The sequence below is a fragment of the Podarcis erhardii genome (assembly GCF_964252035.2).
Source record: "Podarcis erhardii genome assembly, chromosome: 6".
NCBI lineage: Eukaryota > Metazoa > Chordata > Lepidosauria > Squamata > Lacertidae > Podarcis > Podarcis erhardii.
In genome coordinates this window covers 95041826-95059007 of record NC_138510.1, presented here as the reverse complement: position 1 = coordinate 95059007, position 17182 = coordinate 95041826, and the positions used below count along the sequence as shown (strand labels likewise).

General features: G+C 43.7%; 1 protein-coding gene across 5 annotated transcripts in view; it reads left to right on the top strand.

The window, feature by feature from the left end:
- Positions 1-7675: 7675 nt before the first annotated feature.
- The window catches only part of ABL2 (ABL proto-oncogene 2, non-receptor tyrosine kinase), a gene marked incomplete at its 5' end in the record, with an annotated part of 63832 nt that continues 54325 nt past the window's right edge, over positions 7676-17182 (top strand). For all 5 annotated transcript variants that reach the window (XR_014157321.1, XM_081865115.1, XM_081865114.1 and 2 more), the window contains one exon: positions 7676-7904. Coding sequence is in view for 4 of the 5 variants with exons in the window: in XM_081865115.1 (XP_081721241.1) it covers positions 7676-7904 (229 nt within the window). The remainder of the gene's footprint in view (positions 7905-17182) is intronic.

Below are 17182 nucleotides of genomic sequence, written 5' to 3'. Positions count from 1 at the left end.
TGTGTTTTCCCAGGTTCAGACTGCATAAATAAGTATTATGTGAATAAATTTTTTAATAAAACTCTGGGTTGGGGTTTTTTGCTTCTCACACCATGCTAGTTTCAATGGCAACCTACCTAGCTCTTTTTAGATAGGAGTTGCCAACCTAGGATAGCGTGCAGTCTTGATGTGCTCCTTCGGATGTTGCCTTTTAGTGGTGCAGGAGGTATGGCAATGTGACTCCTTCACACACTAGTATTGATCCAATTTCTGCCAGGAGTGGCAGAGGCGCTCTGTAGCTTGAATTAGAAACTGCAGTTTCTGTGGTCAGGATCTACCTTAAAGAGCTAAGAGTGTGCCATGTAGAAAAGACGGTGTGCAACATCAGCGCCTACAGACCTAGTAAGAACTAGAAGTTTTTACTTCTGCCTTTGTACCGCCAGAGCATTCCTTAGGCTTCCTGTGCTTTGGGCTTCAATTACCATCTAAACTACCGCCTCCAGAGACTCAGAGCTGGTGATGGAGTTCCATTGTTATCAAGTAACACAAGGACTCATTCTTCAGTCGCTTTCATGCTACCTTGTACTGTTGGGTGGATTCATCAGTTCATGAATTATGTTCGGAGAACTGTCCAACAGTGGCCTGGCTAGAAACTAAATGAAATATGGCAACCAGAAAAAGGGGCATATCTCTTGGCAGTGACTCCCTGTGACCATGCAAATGACAGAATTTAATTCTGCAATCTTGAAAAGTCTGCCTTGTGATGCATTCCCCATGCAGACCTTGGCCTGAACTAGTTCTCCATTAGTTGATGATGAGGGTAGAAAAAGTTGCGCTTATATTGCATTTTCTGAAAATGAGTAGAATCAAATGACTGCTAATGGGGAGACATGGTAGATATAGGAAGCTGTCTCAAAAAGTAATTATTGACTTGTCAATAGGCCATATTCTGCTGCAGAGCCAATACCTGATAGTTTTTTTAAAAAGTTTACTGTCAGTATAGACTTCTTCCTTGTTGGCTTCTTAACTGAGGTTAGTTAAATGCTTTTATTTTCTGAGTCTTTAGGGTACTTTAGGCTGTAGTCCTATATGCATTTACTTGAGAGTAAGTCCAGTTAAACTCAGTGGGACTTACTTTTGAGTAGACATGTATGGGATTGCACTGCCAATACAATTTTGTGTTTATGCGGGCTGACAGGATAAAATATATGGAGAGTCATCATTGCCTGGAGAGATTTTATACGCTTCAAATCTTATGAGCTTAGTTTATGGCTTAGCCATGTATGGTTCCAGGGGCTTGTATCCATATTTTGATGAGATGGCCTCCTGCACTATGTGCACGATATTAACAAATAAAAACTCATATTGTAAGTTTTACTGTCTCTTGACAAGTGCACAATAGCCATGTGCGGATCTGCCACCACATTTTATCAACTCTCCCATGCACACAAATCGCCCCTATTTTCATGTATTAGTCTCTCCCCTATTGTGCAGCCCCCTTTGCACACACACTCCAAGCTGATCTATGTTATTGTATCTTTAAGATAGGTAGAATCTGAAGAGCAAGTATGTTAGCGAAAATTAAATTCAGTTGATGGATGTTGTACATATATGGGTGTTTGCTTAATAAAATACCTGTTCTAAATTATTGCATTGAATCTGGGGCTTCATGTTGAAGATAACACATGATACCAGGCGTTAAATACATGATTGTAGGAAGATACTATGGAATATTTGAGGACTTTGCATCCTTCATCTCTCTCACATAAGGCAGTTTAAAAACAGCCTCCCCACCATTTTCAGTGCCTCTCCTTTCTCGCTGTGCTCCAACAATGGCAGAGATTTAAGTAGAGCAGGGATGGTGTGACACTGAGTATTTTTGAATTATAAAAACCCAGTTTTAACAAGGAGAAATAACAGAATGAGTACAACACAAAAAGCTGACACTGAAGTCTTTTTGAATGCCGTTCTCACTGTCCTGAAATATTGTTTTAAACAGCCCCTTCCCTGTGTTCCCTTGCTCACTCATGCTTCTGCCATCGTCTGAAAACACCATTTTCCTCTCTAAATCTCTGTTTTATTTAGACCTCTGCCACTCAAAACAACCACTTTTTCCTTTTCAGTTTTCCTTCCTTTGCAGCTTTCCCCTCTTTCATTCCTCAGCTGCCTTGTGAGAAAGAAAGGACGTGGAGCCAACAAATATTTCATAAATTGTAAAGGGACCCCTGACCGTAAGGTCCAGTTGTGGCCGACTCTGGGGTTGCGGTGCTCATCTTGCGTTACTGGCCGAGGGAGCCGGCGTACAGTTTCCGGGTCATGTGGCCAGCAGGACTAAGCCGCTTCTGGCGAACCAGAGCAGCGCATGGAAACGCCGTTTACCTTCCTGCCAGAGTGGTACCTATTTATCTACTTGCACTTTGACATGCTTTTGAACTGCTAGGTTGGCAGGAGCAGGGACCCAGCAATGGGAGCTCACCCTGTTGTGGGGATTCGAACCGCCAACCAGTCCTTTTCTAAAACTTCTGCCATTGTTTAAGGCTGTCATTTCCCTCAGTTTCCTCCATCCCTGCTTTATTGAAACTTGTGTCATTGTTTTAATAGCATTTCCCCACCATATCTCATTTGCTGCAAATATATCTCAGCCTTTCACTAGTTTCCAGAAGATCTAGTTTGTATTGTTATTACACAATGCAGCAGTGCATTTTCCTCTCCAAATACTCATGGCTATTTTCAATACCTGGAATTTAGTTGGTATAACAGGTCTCTGCCTCCTACAGTTTCATAAGGCCACAGTGATACCATTTGCCTTGAATTGAAGCCTTAAATAAGTCCCAACCCATTCCCAAGGTAGCTCTACAGTATATTTTTGAAATGTCCTGTTGTTTTCATCAAGTCACAACCCTATTCAGCACCAGATCAATTAAGCTTTCAGTCAGCCCTTCTATATCCTACTCTGAAATTGCGAAATTGGCCTATCACCCATGATTCCATGGTGGTATTATTATTAAATCAGTGGTATTACTATTTTATTAATTTGAGTTGTCATTCACTATCTTCCCCAAAGCAACTTACAACCAAGCAAACAGACAATAAACCCCACATAGATGCACTGTGGTAGAGCATCTGATTTGCATGCAAAGATCTCAGATCCAGTTCCCAACATCCCTGAATAGGGCTAGGAGATCCTGTCCTGAAACCCCAAAGAGTCACTGCCAGTTAGGGATGGGGGACTTTTTTCACCCCGAGGGCCATATTTCCTAGTAGATAACCTTCCAGGAGCTACATGCCAAGGGTGGGGTAACATGCAACTCTATAGCCCTGTCACACACAAGTCAAAGTTTTCTACAGACACATCTCTTCAGCAAGGACACCTTCCATAGGGCCTGGGTAGCTCATTTGGTTGGAGCATGGTGCTAACAATGACAAGGTTGCAGGTTTGATCTAGCCAAAAAATAAAGTGTGAGTCAGTGATGGTGTGGTTTGGGGAGGTGTCACCTGGGAAGAGATCAGCAGGCCAGACAGAGATTTGGGAGGACCACAGGAACGGCTAAGGGAGCTGGGCCTGTTTAGCCTGGAGAAGAGGAGGTTAAGGGGTGATATGATAGCCATGGTCAAATATATAAAAGGATGTCACATAGAGGAGGGAGAAAGGTTGTTTTCTGCTGCTCCAGAGAAGCGGACACGGAGCAATGGTTCCAAACTACAAGAAAGAAGATTCCACCTAAACATTAGGAAGAACTTCCTAAGAGCTGTTCGACAGTGGAATTTGCTGCCAAGGAGTGTGGTGGAGTCTCCTTCTTTGGAGGGCTTTAAGCAGAGGCTTGACAACCATATGTCAGGAGTGCTCTGATGGTGTTTCCTGCTTGGCAGGGGGTTGGACTCGATGGCCCTTATGGTCTCTTCCAACTCTATGATTCTATGATTCTAGGTTCCCCACCACTGATAGACCAATGTTCATCAAGGGGTTTGGACCTGGGTGCTATCAATACATCAATCACATTCTATGTCTCTAACACTGGAATGAGTCGAGTCCATTTAGGCTCCACTGGTGTCTGCATGCTGCAGTGAGCTGAGGTCTGAGAGACTGAATCCCAACAAGACTTCAGCCTCAGTCCAGTATACCTGAAGGAGCGTTTCCACCCCCATCATTCTGCCCAGACACTGAGGTCCAGCTCCGAGGGCCTTCTGGTGGTTCCCTCGCTGCGAGAACCAGGCAGAGGGCCTTCTCGGTAGTGGCACCCGCCCTGTGGGAACACCCTCCCACCAGATGTCAAAGAGAAAAACAACTACCAGACTTTTAGAAGACATCTGAAGGCAGCCCTGTTTAGGGAAGCTTTTAATGTTTAATAGACTATTGTATTTTAATATTTTGTTGGAAGCCACCCAGAGTGGCTGGGGAAGCTCAGCCAGATGGGCGGGGTATAAATAATAAATTATGATGGTGATGATGATGATGTCTTTGTGGGTGGGTAGATACTTGAGTTAGGACGTTAGGTAGAAATCCTGTTCTCAATGAAGGTCATACTCCACTTGAAAAAGCACGTTCATAGTCTCTGAAAACTCATAGCTCCATCACTCATTGAAGGCGTAAGTTGTCTCTGTGGCTAACAACACCCGTGATGAACTTCACCCATTCCTGGACAGGGATATAATCAACCTGCCAAGTAGCAGCAGAGCCACCCAAACACACTGCCTCATAAGAGCCAAACCAGGTGGATATTGTGGCCAATGTGATCAAAAGCAGCTGAAAGGACTGCATGAATGAGCTATATTGCCCTTCCCCTAGAATAAGTCATATTTTGAGGTGACCAATGTATTTTCTAAACCAACATCACTCTTGAAATCAGATTTAAATGGGGCCAGAAAACCAGTGTCATCCAAGAGTTCCTGCAGTTGCTTAACCACCAATTGTTGAGCACCACATTCCCCAAGAAAGAGCTATGTGCTACCAGCTGACATAGTCCTTGGGGTCAAGGAATGAATATTAATAAGAGAAACCAAGTCAAAATCCAGTAAAGGTAAGTTGCAAGAAGACTTTTGAGACAACCTGTGGCAAAACATTTCCTGGACTGTCTGCTGGTAAGGGAAACATATAAATGAATGCTCAGCTATATGAAGGAATAAACCCTCCCTGCAGACAGAAAACTAGAGGAAGGACTCTGCACAAATTTCCCCTCCACCATGCTCATTTTTTGTAAGATCCCCACCCCCACCCCCAATGTGGCAGTATGTGGTACAATCCAGAAAGACTTTTCTATTTGAGCAGCTCTTGTTGGCAGACTCAGTGGAATTTGGGCTAGTTGTGATTTATGTTTTGCTGGATTATGCCCAAAATCTTCAGTTCCCAGCAGCACTGGTTTGGGTCCATAAACAAAAGGCTAACACATCATATCAGTCAAGAGCTAAGCATGGTCATACCTGAAGTCAGCCAGACAAAATGATTTATGTTCAAAACATAACTTGTCACCTGTGAGTATGCTTTTCTCCAAGTGCTTTCTCCACCTCCTCTCCCACACTGATCTTGTGCAGTGAAATCTTCAACATGCCCTCTGGTGTCAATGCAGCTGCTTTGAAAGCTGAGCAAACACCAAAAAAATTACATTTACATTCTGCTTGACGAAGTGTGCCATGTAGCTCCAGAGGTCTTGGGCTGGGGTCCTGCTGAGCGGGGTTTGCTGTGGGGTCTGGTTGCTGTTATTGATACTACTTTTTATGTATCTTTACTTTTAGCTATTCTTATGATTTATGTGTCAATAAATCATAATGTTATGATTCATTAGTCAATTTTGTGTACTTTTTAAAAGTGTTTTGCTTATTGTTTAAGGCTACTTTTGTAGTTATTTTTTTTTCCATGCTGAAAGCTGCTTTGAACATGGTTTTAACGAGTACTTTTCTTCTAGAAAAAAACAAACCCCGTGCTGGTACAAGAACCCTGAAGTTGTTAAGACGAAGTCCCACACTTTTAACCAGTGTTTTTCTTCTATGAAAGAAAGGTGTTGGTGTTGCGTACTGTTGAGCACCCCCAGAAATCCCCCCACTGGTTTTAACTACGGACAGGTGGCATACAAATAAAATGGTGATAACGTTTACACAAATACAGTGGTGCCTCACAAGACGAAAATAATCCGTTCCGCGAGTCTCTTCGTCTAGCGGTTTTCTCGTCTTGCGAAGCAACCCTATTAGCGGCTTAGCACTATTAGCGGTTTAGCGGCTATTAAAGGCTTAGCGGCTTAGAAAACGGGGTGGGGGGAAGCGAAAAAAATCGCAAGACGTTTTTGTCTTGCGAAGCAAGCCCATAGGGAAATTTGTCCTTCAAAGCACATCAAAAAACGGAAAACCCTTTCGTCTAGCGGGTTATTTGTCTTGCGAGGCATTTGTCTTGCGGGGCACCACTGTATAGGTAAAGGGAACCCTGACCATTAGGTCCAGTCGTGGCCAACTCTGGGGTTGCAGTGCTCATCTCGCTTTATTGGCCAAGGGAGCCGGCGTACAGCTTCCGGGTCATGTGGCCAGCAGGACTAAGCACTTCTGGCGAACCAGAGCAGCACACGGAAACTCCGTTTACCTTCCCGCTGGAACGGTACCTAGTTATCTACTTGCACATCAAATCTCCTATTACTATTTTTTAAAAAATGATATTTATTAAAATTTCCAATAAGAACATACATATACAAACAACAACAATAAAAACAAACACAAACAAAGGACAAGTATAGTTTCAAACCTTATTTTCTCAACCTATTTTCCCCGACTTCCTCATACCTCCCCGTTTTGTATTCTAATTTCATTATCCAATCAGCAAATCCATTCCCTTATTTCCCAAAAGTTTTTTACTAATTCCATTCCTTTTCTTAATCAACATCTCTGAAAGCCACATTTATTTTTAAACGCATGTCAATCTAGCATTCATTAATCTTATAGTATTTATTAAGATAGTCTTTAAATTTCTTCCAATCTTCTTCCACTGTCTCTTTCTCCTGGTCTCGGATTCAAATCTCCTATTACTATCATCCATTAAAATAAAACAATTTTTTTAAAAAAACCAAAAGGAGGAGCACACAAAAACATTTCAAGAAAGAAGAATATGTTTCTAACCTCTCTCTCTATTCTCGAATGGATTTCATGTTAGAAAGTGCATTAAATAAATACTTTGATTAATCTTAAAATGTGTTTTTAAAAATATGGCATAATGAGAATACTCCCCGCCCCGCCCCCCGCCCCCAATACTCGAGGGAACATCTATTAGGAATAATAATGACCAAATGTATTTGGCTCTTTATCCCGGCTATCCGAGGCGTCATTTTAAAGTTCGCTTCTACGGGCGAAGCGGAGGCGCGCCCGTGCGCGTGCGCGGGATGGGGCGGGGCGGAGACTCCCGTTGGGCCGCGGACGTCGCGGGGCGGGGCCATCGCCGCCCATCTGGAGGACCGGAGGTGGGAAGGGTGGGCGGGAAGGAGCCGCTCTGCCCCTCGCCCCCTCAGCTCTGTGGTCAAGATGGCGGCGGCGGGGCTTGAGGGGGCGAGTCGGTGAGGGCCTGTCCGGAGGAGGAAGAAGAGGCGGCGGCGGCGGCAGGGCAGCCCTGCGGGGAAGCGGGCCTGGGCGGGCGCGGCTGGAGGAGCGTGGCAGGCGGCGGCATGTGAGCGCGAGGCGGCGGCCGAGGGCTGTGGCGGGGGCCCGAGACGGGCGGGGGACGGGGATGGGCCAGCAGGTGGGCCGCGTCGGGGAGCCGGGCGCCTCCTCCGCGCTCCAGCAGCCGGCCGTGGCGGCGGCCCCGCAGCAGCAGCAGCAGCAGCAGCAGCCGCCGCCTCTTTCCCAGCCCCAGCCGAGGGGGCTCCGGGGCAGCGCAGCCAGGCCCGCCGGACGGAGGCGAGAGGCGGCCGCCCCGCGAGGGGCCGAGAGCGGCTTCAATATCTTCACCCAGCACGGTAAGGTGGGAAGGGAACCGCGGCGGGGGGGGGGCGGGCGAGGAGGCTGCCGCAGATGCTGGGAGCGGGTGGGTGTGGCGCTGAGGCGAGGGCTGGGGGGGGCGGGGAGCGAAGCCTCCTTTCCCGGGGGGGGGACGGGCAGGCACACCCGCCCCCGCTCAGAAACACACAACAGGAAGAATGGCTCTCTTGCATCAGACAAAGGTCTTCCTGGTCCAGCATGTTGTTCCCAGCAGTGGCCTGTTAGATGCCTGGAGGGGAGGGACCGGCCGAGCAGGTAGGCAGCAGCCCTTCCCTCTTGTATGCTTAAAGCAAAGCACCTTGTCCTTGACAGGTATACTGCTCTGAACCAAGATTGTGGCTCCAGTTGAACTGTTTCAGGGCATCATTGGTAGGTAACCTCTGCGGATACCTAGCTCATGCTGGACTTTAGGGTTTCTTGAGCTCGTGAGCCGTCCTCCCATAGCTGCAAACCGACCTGGCGAAAGCTTATTCCCACGGTAAATGTATTCCTCTTCTAGGTGTTCTTTTTGTTTTTGCTGCAGCACACAACAAGGCTGCCTCTCTGGAATACATAGAAGTTTTCGTTATTCCCCTGGAATATCTGTATATATGGTCGGCTTTCATGTTTTCTACACACTTGAGTGATTTGGTTGTTTAAGGTCATCTAAATGTTCTGGTGCTACAGACGTAGGTCAGAGGCGTGCATCCCTTCAGAATGGCCTGCGTTAGTAATGTTGCTATAGTTGCGTGATATGTTTTAGAAATCGCAACAAAATGCTTTGCTTTATCTGTAATTGGGCTGTTTTCCACAGCAGGCTTTAGATCCTCCCGTTTTGATTTTGTGTGTGTGTGCTTCCTGCCAACATCTGTTTGTCTATTGATATATCTTCTGGTTCGCCTTCACCCTTGCTCTGTCAATTGCTGCCTTTTCTTTCCCTATCTCCTGATTGTCTTGATAAAGTTAATTTTGGTAAGGATGAACCTCATCCTGTCACAAATTGTGGCAACTGACATATGTGTTGCATTGCCTAGAAGGTGCCAAAGACATTACATTATTTTAGAACCTTATGGTCACTGTTTATCAGGGTTCCTTTCTGCATTCTTTGGTGACATTGTGATGGCAGCTCTGCTCTTAGGGTAACAGTCTGCTCTGTGATGACCTTTACCAGCAGAGATGAGGGCAGAAGAGAACTGTGTGTGTCCTCTCTTGAGGAAAAAGTCAGCATCTGTAGCTGGGAGGCTGTGGGTATGTCTGTGAGAGATGTAATGCTATTAAGAAACACATTGCATTTCAAGGTAAAAAAGCAGTATTGACTCCTTATATTGTTATTGTTCTTTCATTATCTGCTGACAAACTTAATGTAGCATGATAGCAACTTTGCAGTATAATGCGTGGTATTCAACTGAGTTTTACTCAGAATAGACACATTAAAATTAATCAGCATGTCTAAATTGGGTCCATTAATAGCAATGGGTTTACTCCGAATAAAACTTAGTTACATACCACTCATGACAAGCTGCAGTTAGTCTAAAACAGAAAGCCTCTGAACCCCTCCTCAGAGTGATTTCCAATTTATCTTAATTTCAGTAATTTGTAATACTACCTGTGATTTTTACCACATTTGACTATAATTTCTTTTAAGTTCAAGCGGTCTTTGTTGTAAATGGATTGATTGAGATCCATACGTATGATGCTTCATGAACTACTTTAGCTGGATGGCAAGTACCTGACCAAGGAGAGTTGTATTTGGTTATGTTTATGGTTATGTGGAAGACAGGAGTGCCTGGCGTGCTCTGGTCCATGGGGTCACGAAGAGTCGGACACGACTAAACGACTAAACAACAACAACAACATGGTTATGTAGGCAGAATACAGCAGGTTCCCTAGCTTACAACTATGATTTTAAAAGTTTCTATGTTAAAAAATAAATAAATCCATGTGGAATTGACACCTGTGGACGTCTGTGCTTTACACATTATTCTGGGATATGCCCTAAAGTTGTGTTGAGTGCTGGCCAGATCTGCTCAGCTCCTCAACCATTCTCTTCTGCATGAAATGGAGTAGAATACACCAAATGCTCTGATCGTGTGTGTACATTTCAGGGGAAAGTGAGCATAGGTGGAAAAGTCACTTAAAAAAAAACTTGCCCAAGGTTCATTGAGGAACCATTTCATAATTTCTTGGGTTCTCTGGAACACACTTTGAAAACTGCTAGGAAAGGAGGATGTAGCTGGTACAGGATTTGCAGAGCTACTTCCATACGGCAAATATGCTTTGCGTGGAAGGGGAGATGCTGGTGTAACAACTGCTGTATCATATACCCACTTAATGCAGAGTGGGGGTGGGAAAATGTACCACTTGGAAAATCCCCCAAACAGTGCAAAAATAGCAGGAGCACAAACAAGGCGCACCAATTGGGGAAATGTGCCAGCAATGCCGCCTACACAAAGAGGGAGTGAATGAACTCGCAGTGATGAGGACATTTTCCGGAACACCTCCCTGTAACGCACAATGATGCCACAGTGCCCCTGCTCCATGATCCCCAATGGAACAGACAAAAATATCCCTGCTGCTCCCAGTCCCCAGGCATATGTACCAATAGGGATTTGAATCTTCTTAGGCTGCTCAAGCACTGTTTTTGAGCACTGAACGTAAAGAGAGGGCAGAAGAAGCCACGCAACACATCAGCAACATAGCTTCCTGGGCTACTAATCATGTGCCCATCATACCTTCTCACCTGCTGAGGCCAGCCAAATTCAGCTCTTCCTAGCATGTGGGGGGGAAAGATCCCCATCCAGCATGTGGCAAAATCATAGCCTTTATTCCACACTATCTAGGGTGTAATGGATTCTGAAAAGATATGTGTAGGGTTGTTAACCAGCAGGGCATCTGTGTCTTGGGCCTTCAGACAGCAGAGTAGCAAGCACCAGTTCTTTGCTGCCTGTTGCATACCTATCTGTCTTAAAGCTTTCCAAGGTGCTGGCTCCTGTCTAGAGTCAGTAAGGTTGTCATTGTCCATGGCAGAACAGGCAGGAGGCATTCTGGTCACTGCTGATCATGGGGTGGGCCTTCCTTGTGATCTATGTGGAGCTGGGTGTGGCCTGTGGAGAGTAAAGGGAAGAGATTGAAAGGGCATCTAGTAATACTCAGTACCTGGAATAAATAGACCTTGAACCCAGTGCCCGAAACTCCCATGGTTCTAGGCACATTTTGCAACAGGGAATTTCATTAGCGCAAGCAGTTTCTGAGCTCTGGGAGCAGTACTGCGCCTATGATTTCAGATTAAAACTGCAGAGTGGAAGGAAAGAGGGACCTTTTTCTGCCTCCCTACTTCTAGCTATTGTCTGAAGACTGGAAAAGAGACTAGACCATGTGAAAAATGAACACTATATTTTAGCTGCAATTCATTCACTTGTTGGTTTTTTTGTTATAAAAAGCGCGCCTGGACATTCTGTTGTTGCACCCATAACCTAGGTTTAAGGTGCCATTTAGCTCCTAGCTTTCATAGATCAGTTTCTAACACTGCTGAACCTGCATGCACAGGTACAAGAGAGAGTAATAGGTGGTGCTTGGCCAGTGGTCATGCCTTAGCCATCCCCACCCACCCACTGCCCCCCACACATGGGGGAAGTGGAGAGTGCACTGGCTTCTGAGTTGGTGGTTGCAATTGAACTCTGGCTGTTCAGAAACAACTGATATAGCTGCATACTATACACTGGGGCTGTGATTCCTGAATACAGTGGTGCCTCGCAAGACGAAATTAATCCATTCCGCGATTCTCTTCGTCTAGCGGTTTTTTCGTCTTGCGAAGCAAGCCCATTGACAGCTTAGCGGATTAGCGCTATTAGCGGTTTAGCGGCTTTTAGTGATCAGCTGTTAAGTGGCTTATCAGTGGATCAGCTGATAAGCAGCTTAGCGGCTTAGGAAAAGGGGGGGGAAAGGGGAAAAAACCCGCAGGAATTCGCAAGACATTTCGTCTTGCAAAGCAAGCTCATAGGGAAATTCGTTTTGTGAAGCGCCTCCAAAACGGAAAACCCTTTCGTCTAGCGGGTTTTCCGTCTTGCGAGGCGTTCTTCTTGCGGGGCACCACTGTAGTTCCTCCAACACTGGCAGTAATGCAAGGCACCAGGGCTGTGAACTTGCAAAGCAAAAGTACTCCAAAGTGTTTGACCAGCTACAGTTGGATTGGAGGGCTTGGCCTTTGCCAACAGAGATCTTACCTGCATGTGGAGATGATTGTTTCTTCTGTGTGGGATACTCTTCTCCCTATTATTTGAGGTAAAGTATTAAAACCATAAAGCAGGTCGAGGCAGACAGCTACAGCAGCTATATTTTGCATTGTCTATATTGCCTTTCTTTTCTTTCTTGTATGGGGTTCTCTGTCTGTGCACCCCAACTGTCAGATTAGAGGGTGTTTGTGGCTGGAGTTCCAGGGCAAGGTGTCAGGGCTCTTGGCAGAAAAGTGTTAGTAATGTAGTCAGGTTTTCACATATGTTTTGGACATGCTCCACCTGCAAAGTCATGGTTTTTGCTTGTACTCGCAATAAAATGGTGTTCACATGGATTGTTGTACACAAGCTATGTAGGGGTATAGGCTGAGTACTGGGTAGGATGCTGTCCTTGAAACTTCAACCAGAGTTGTGGGTTCACTTCCTTTTTTTCTTTTTTTTCTTTTTTGAAAGTAATATTTATTAGTTTTCCAGCAATTTAAACACTACAAACAACAAAGATAAAAAACATAACACAAACACATTAAACAAAACAAAACAAAAACAGTTTAAAACACATCAAACAATTTCAATATCTTATCTTTCATTCACTTATTTCAACGACCTCCTCACAGCTCCCTTTTTGTATTCCACTTCTGTTACGGTAATTGTTTCAGCAATTCCTTTCCATCTTCCTCTGTTTTCTATCCTATAATTATCTTAACACATTCTAACCTTATTTTTTCCTTTAATACTCTATTAATCTGTTTATATTTGATTCCTTATAACATTTCTACTGAAGCCATATAACTTCATTCTAACATTTTTCTAACATTCATTAATTTTACAGTATTTCTGTAAATAGTCTTTAAACTTTTTCTAATCTTCTTCCACCGACTCTTCTCCCTGGTCTCCGATTCTGCCAGTCATTTCCGCCAGTTCCATATAGTCCATCACCTTCATCTGCCATTCTTCCCGGGTGGGTAAATCTTGTGTCTTCCAATACTTCGCAATAAGTATTCTTGCTGCTGTTGTTGCATACATAAAAAAAGTTCTATCCTTCTTTGGCACCAATTGGCCGACCATGCCCAGGAGAAAGGCCTCTGGTTTCTTCAGGAAGGTATATTTGCATACCTTTTTCATTGCGTTATAAATCATCTCCCAGAATGTCTTAATCCTTGGGCATGTCCACCAAAGGTGAAATAATACACCTTCAGTCTCATTACATCAGAGTTGTGGGTTCACTTCAGCACTAGCTAATATTGTCTTCGTGGTCAGAGAGTAAGTTCTGAAGTTTCATTTTCATTTCACATTTGTACCCTGCTTTTCCTTCCAGAAAGAAGCCCAAAGTAACTGACAATTGCCGCAGCACAATCAGTGCAAAAATATCAAAATTACCAGTAGTATGAACACAACAAAACAGATAACTAAACTATAAAGCTGCCTAATACTGTGCCAAAGTCATATTGATAAATCAGCCAGTAAGTTCCAAAGGAGCCTGTCAATGACCTTAGTTTGGGCCAATATCACTGCAGTACTTAACAGCAACCGCTGATGTCTTGTATATATGATGAAACAACTTGCAGAACAGAGGATGTGATGTAGTAGATGCCTTTCAAAGATTCTGAGATGGTACCTACTTCACTCTAGTCTTAAATTTAACTCATTTCAGGTTTCCAGTAGAGTAGCTGTGTTTATTGCAGCAAGATCAATAAAAAGTTTTGTGGCACCTTAAAAGATTAGCAATTTTTGACTCGCCCGGGAAGAATGGCAGATGAAGCTGATGGACTATATGGAACTGGCTGAGATGACTGACAGAATCCGAGACCAAGGAGAAGAGTTGGTGGAAGAAGAGTGGAAGAAATTTAAAGTTTATCTTCAGAAATATTGTAAAATTAAGGAATGTTAGAAAGATGTTGGGAAAAAAATTAAGTCGTTGTAGTAGAAAGGATATAAAGGATTAAGCAAAAATGAATTGGTGAAAGAGAGAAGGTAAAATTATAATATGTTAAGATAAATTATTAGGATAAAAACAAAGTTGGAAGGATTTGCTGGAATATTTAATTGAATTGGAATACAAAAATGGGAGGTGTGAGGAAGTCAAGGAAATAAGTGAATGTAAATAAGCGACTTAAAGGTTTGACTTGTTTTTTTATGTATTTTTTTTCTTTTTTCTTTTTTTGTTTGTTGAAGATGTGTGCTGTTTCTTCTTTTTCCTTTTTGATTATCTTTGTTCCTTTTTCTTCTTGTAACCTTTAAAATCTTAATAAAAAATTATTTTTTTAAAAAAAAGATTAGCAATTTTTGTTATGGTGCAATGCTTTATCAGATGCATGAACTGGATTATAGTTCATAATAAAACATTATTCTTCAAGGTGTGGCACACAAGGCTTATTTATTATGCATATTTATGGCCTGGCCTTCATAATTGTAGATCTCAGGGTTGGACATAATACAAATTGCATATCCCAAATTACTTAACTCAAACTAAAAATAATCAAAATCACCCATCATCAATAAATAATAAGAGCAAGTAAAATAAATGTTAAAACTGTAAAGATCCTGAGAACTCCAGGTTGTTAACACAGAAAATTTAAAACTAGTTAATTGTGAGGAACAGAAGATACCTGGATGCTTCTTCTTTACGCAAGTTCATCTTGCACACTATATTTTTAGATGAACATCTACAAATGTAAAGCGTAAATTCATAAAGTATGTATTTAGAAAACATCCATGATACAGACACAAATTTAAGGGAGCTGTGCAGTTCTCCTGAGTATATAATTGAATATATATACTTAACTGCAAACCTGTTTGTGATCTGTCTGAAGGATGGAATCCATTTACGGGATTCAACTGCTGAGTCACGTCAGCGGAAGCCCTGCTTACATGACAGGATTTCCCTGCTCTCCTCCTCCCCCACCATGTCCCTGAATTTGGCCCTGTGGGATTGAAAGATTCACATGGGGGAGGAGAGGAGGGATTGTTTCATAGGACAAACTGATGCTTGCACAGAAGGAAATATTGTACTAGTGCAACATTCAATGTATTGCTACCCTGCTATTCTGTTTGTAATGTATGCAGGAGACAGGGAAGAATTTGCTTCCATTTCTAGGAACAAGTGGCTTCCTTCCACTCCACTCAGAAGGGTTGTCTTCAGCATGTATATCATCCTGGGGTTACTCTGTGGTCTCTTTATGTACTGTGATCCACTGCTTGGCTCTGCTGTAGTGTTCCCAGAGTACCATATTTTCCCATGTATAAGACGCCCCCTATTTTTTTGAACCCAAAATTAAGAAAATGAAACCCTAAAATAGAAGTGAAAATCTGGATGATTGGCGGTGGCAAGTTGTTGATCTTTTTCAAGGTGATCGCCCCTCAGAGTTTCCAGCATGAGGTGCATGCAGTGCACCGTGGTGCAGAAGTAAAGGCAGCGACTGGGGCATCACACACTCCCCCTCGGTGGCAGCTGCTCCCTGCTCCCAAGCAGGATGCCAAGGAAGAGCCAGGGGAAGGCAGCGGCCGCTCTGCGTCGGGCCATGCCATCGAGAGCAAACTGAGCTGGGGGCAAGGTGGGAGGGGAAGAGGGAAAAAAGGAAAGAAGGGCAAGGAGAGATAGCTAAGGCAGCTCTCAGCGGCGGTGGTGGCAGCTGCTTTTGATCCATTGGTCGAGCCAGTCGTCAGCATGCAGCCCGGAGGGGGGAGAAAGGGGGGACGGCAGCAGGAGGGACCGCCTCAGCCCGCCCAATCCAAAATCCCAGACATATGCTTAAATATTTTAAAAATTCCCCCAGACGCCCATGTTCCGTGTACAAGCCGACCCCCAATTCTTAACTTATTTTTTAAAGCAAAAAACCTCATCTTATACATGGGAAAATACAGTATTTCACAGGTAGGAATGTAGAGCATTTCATCTTTTTCACTACTGTATTGGGGATGTCATGCATCCTTTTCTGTTCACATGCTGGGTTCTTAGCTCTATCCTTTCATCTTGGAGCTTGTTGATATTAGCTAGAGAAAGTAGCTGATAAGATTGCTTCCCAACATCTTTCCCTTAGCTTTATAGGTGGGGCATAGAGCCTACAAATACACAAGCACAGAAACCTTAAATGGAAAGTGTGTTAGAGTGCCTTTATTGGGCCCAACTAAAAATCTCTATATTATGCTTTTTGTTAGTATGTCTTTCTATAGCTATTATGCATCGTGTAAGCACTTCTGTCACATAGAGCCACGCACAATTGACTGCATGTTGGAACAAAATAGCTTGCTTCCCATCCCACCTTACCTGTCTGCAGCTGAATCCTTGTGGGCCTGCTCAGCAGCTATTAAAGCACTTTATATAAGCAGTAGCATATGGTTCTGTTTACCAAAGTGTTTTCTCCTACTTTGTACTATTTCCCTCATTGATTTTCTTGTTTGAGATAATGGAAACTAGTTTTACATGAAAGGTATTGGTTACGATGGCAAGAGTTTTGATGGAACTCAGTTATTTTTGCTGGAAGTTGTATAATAATTTAAAGATGCTGCTTCTAAGCTGTAGGACTAGATTTACAGCTTCACTTTAGAGAAATCCTGGATTTGGCTGTTGAGCATGGTTCTATCTTAACTAAAGCTAATTAATGCCTCAGACGAAAACTTTGTCAGCTGGGAGAAAATCTATTACGTTGAATGCTGTTCATGCTGTGTTCTTGCATTTAAACAGTTTTAATTGTCCTGGGCACCAATCCAAACCTTGGGTACATTCAGAGAGCCAGTAAATCACTTTCAGTGGCCGGAGAATTTCTCTTCCCCCAATTACAATCTAGGTCTGCACCCCTTCTTTCTCTCTTATTGCCCCTGCAACTTCTTTTGGTTCTGGTGGCCTGATCCGCACTACCCCAAAATTCCTGTTTTAGATGGCAGCACAATTAATTCATGCTCCCACCTTTTCTGTCAAAGAGGAACCATCCTTCTGAGGAATAGTTGGTCTTTTTTGCTGGAGTAGGAATGTTCTGGAATACATCACTAATAGATAGTACAGACAATTTAAGGCCCAAACACTTCTCATTGCTAGGCAGTCCAGTAAT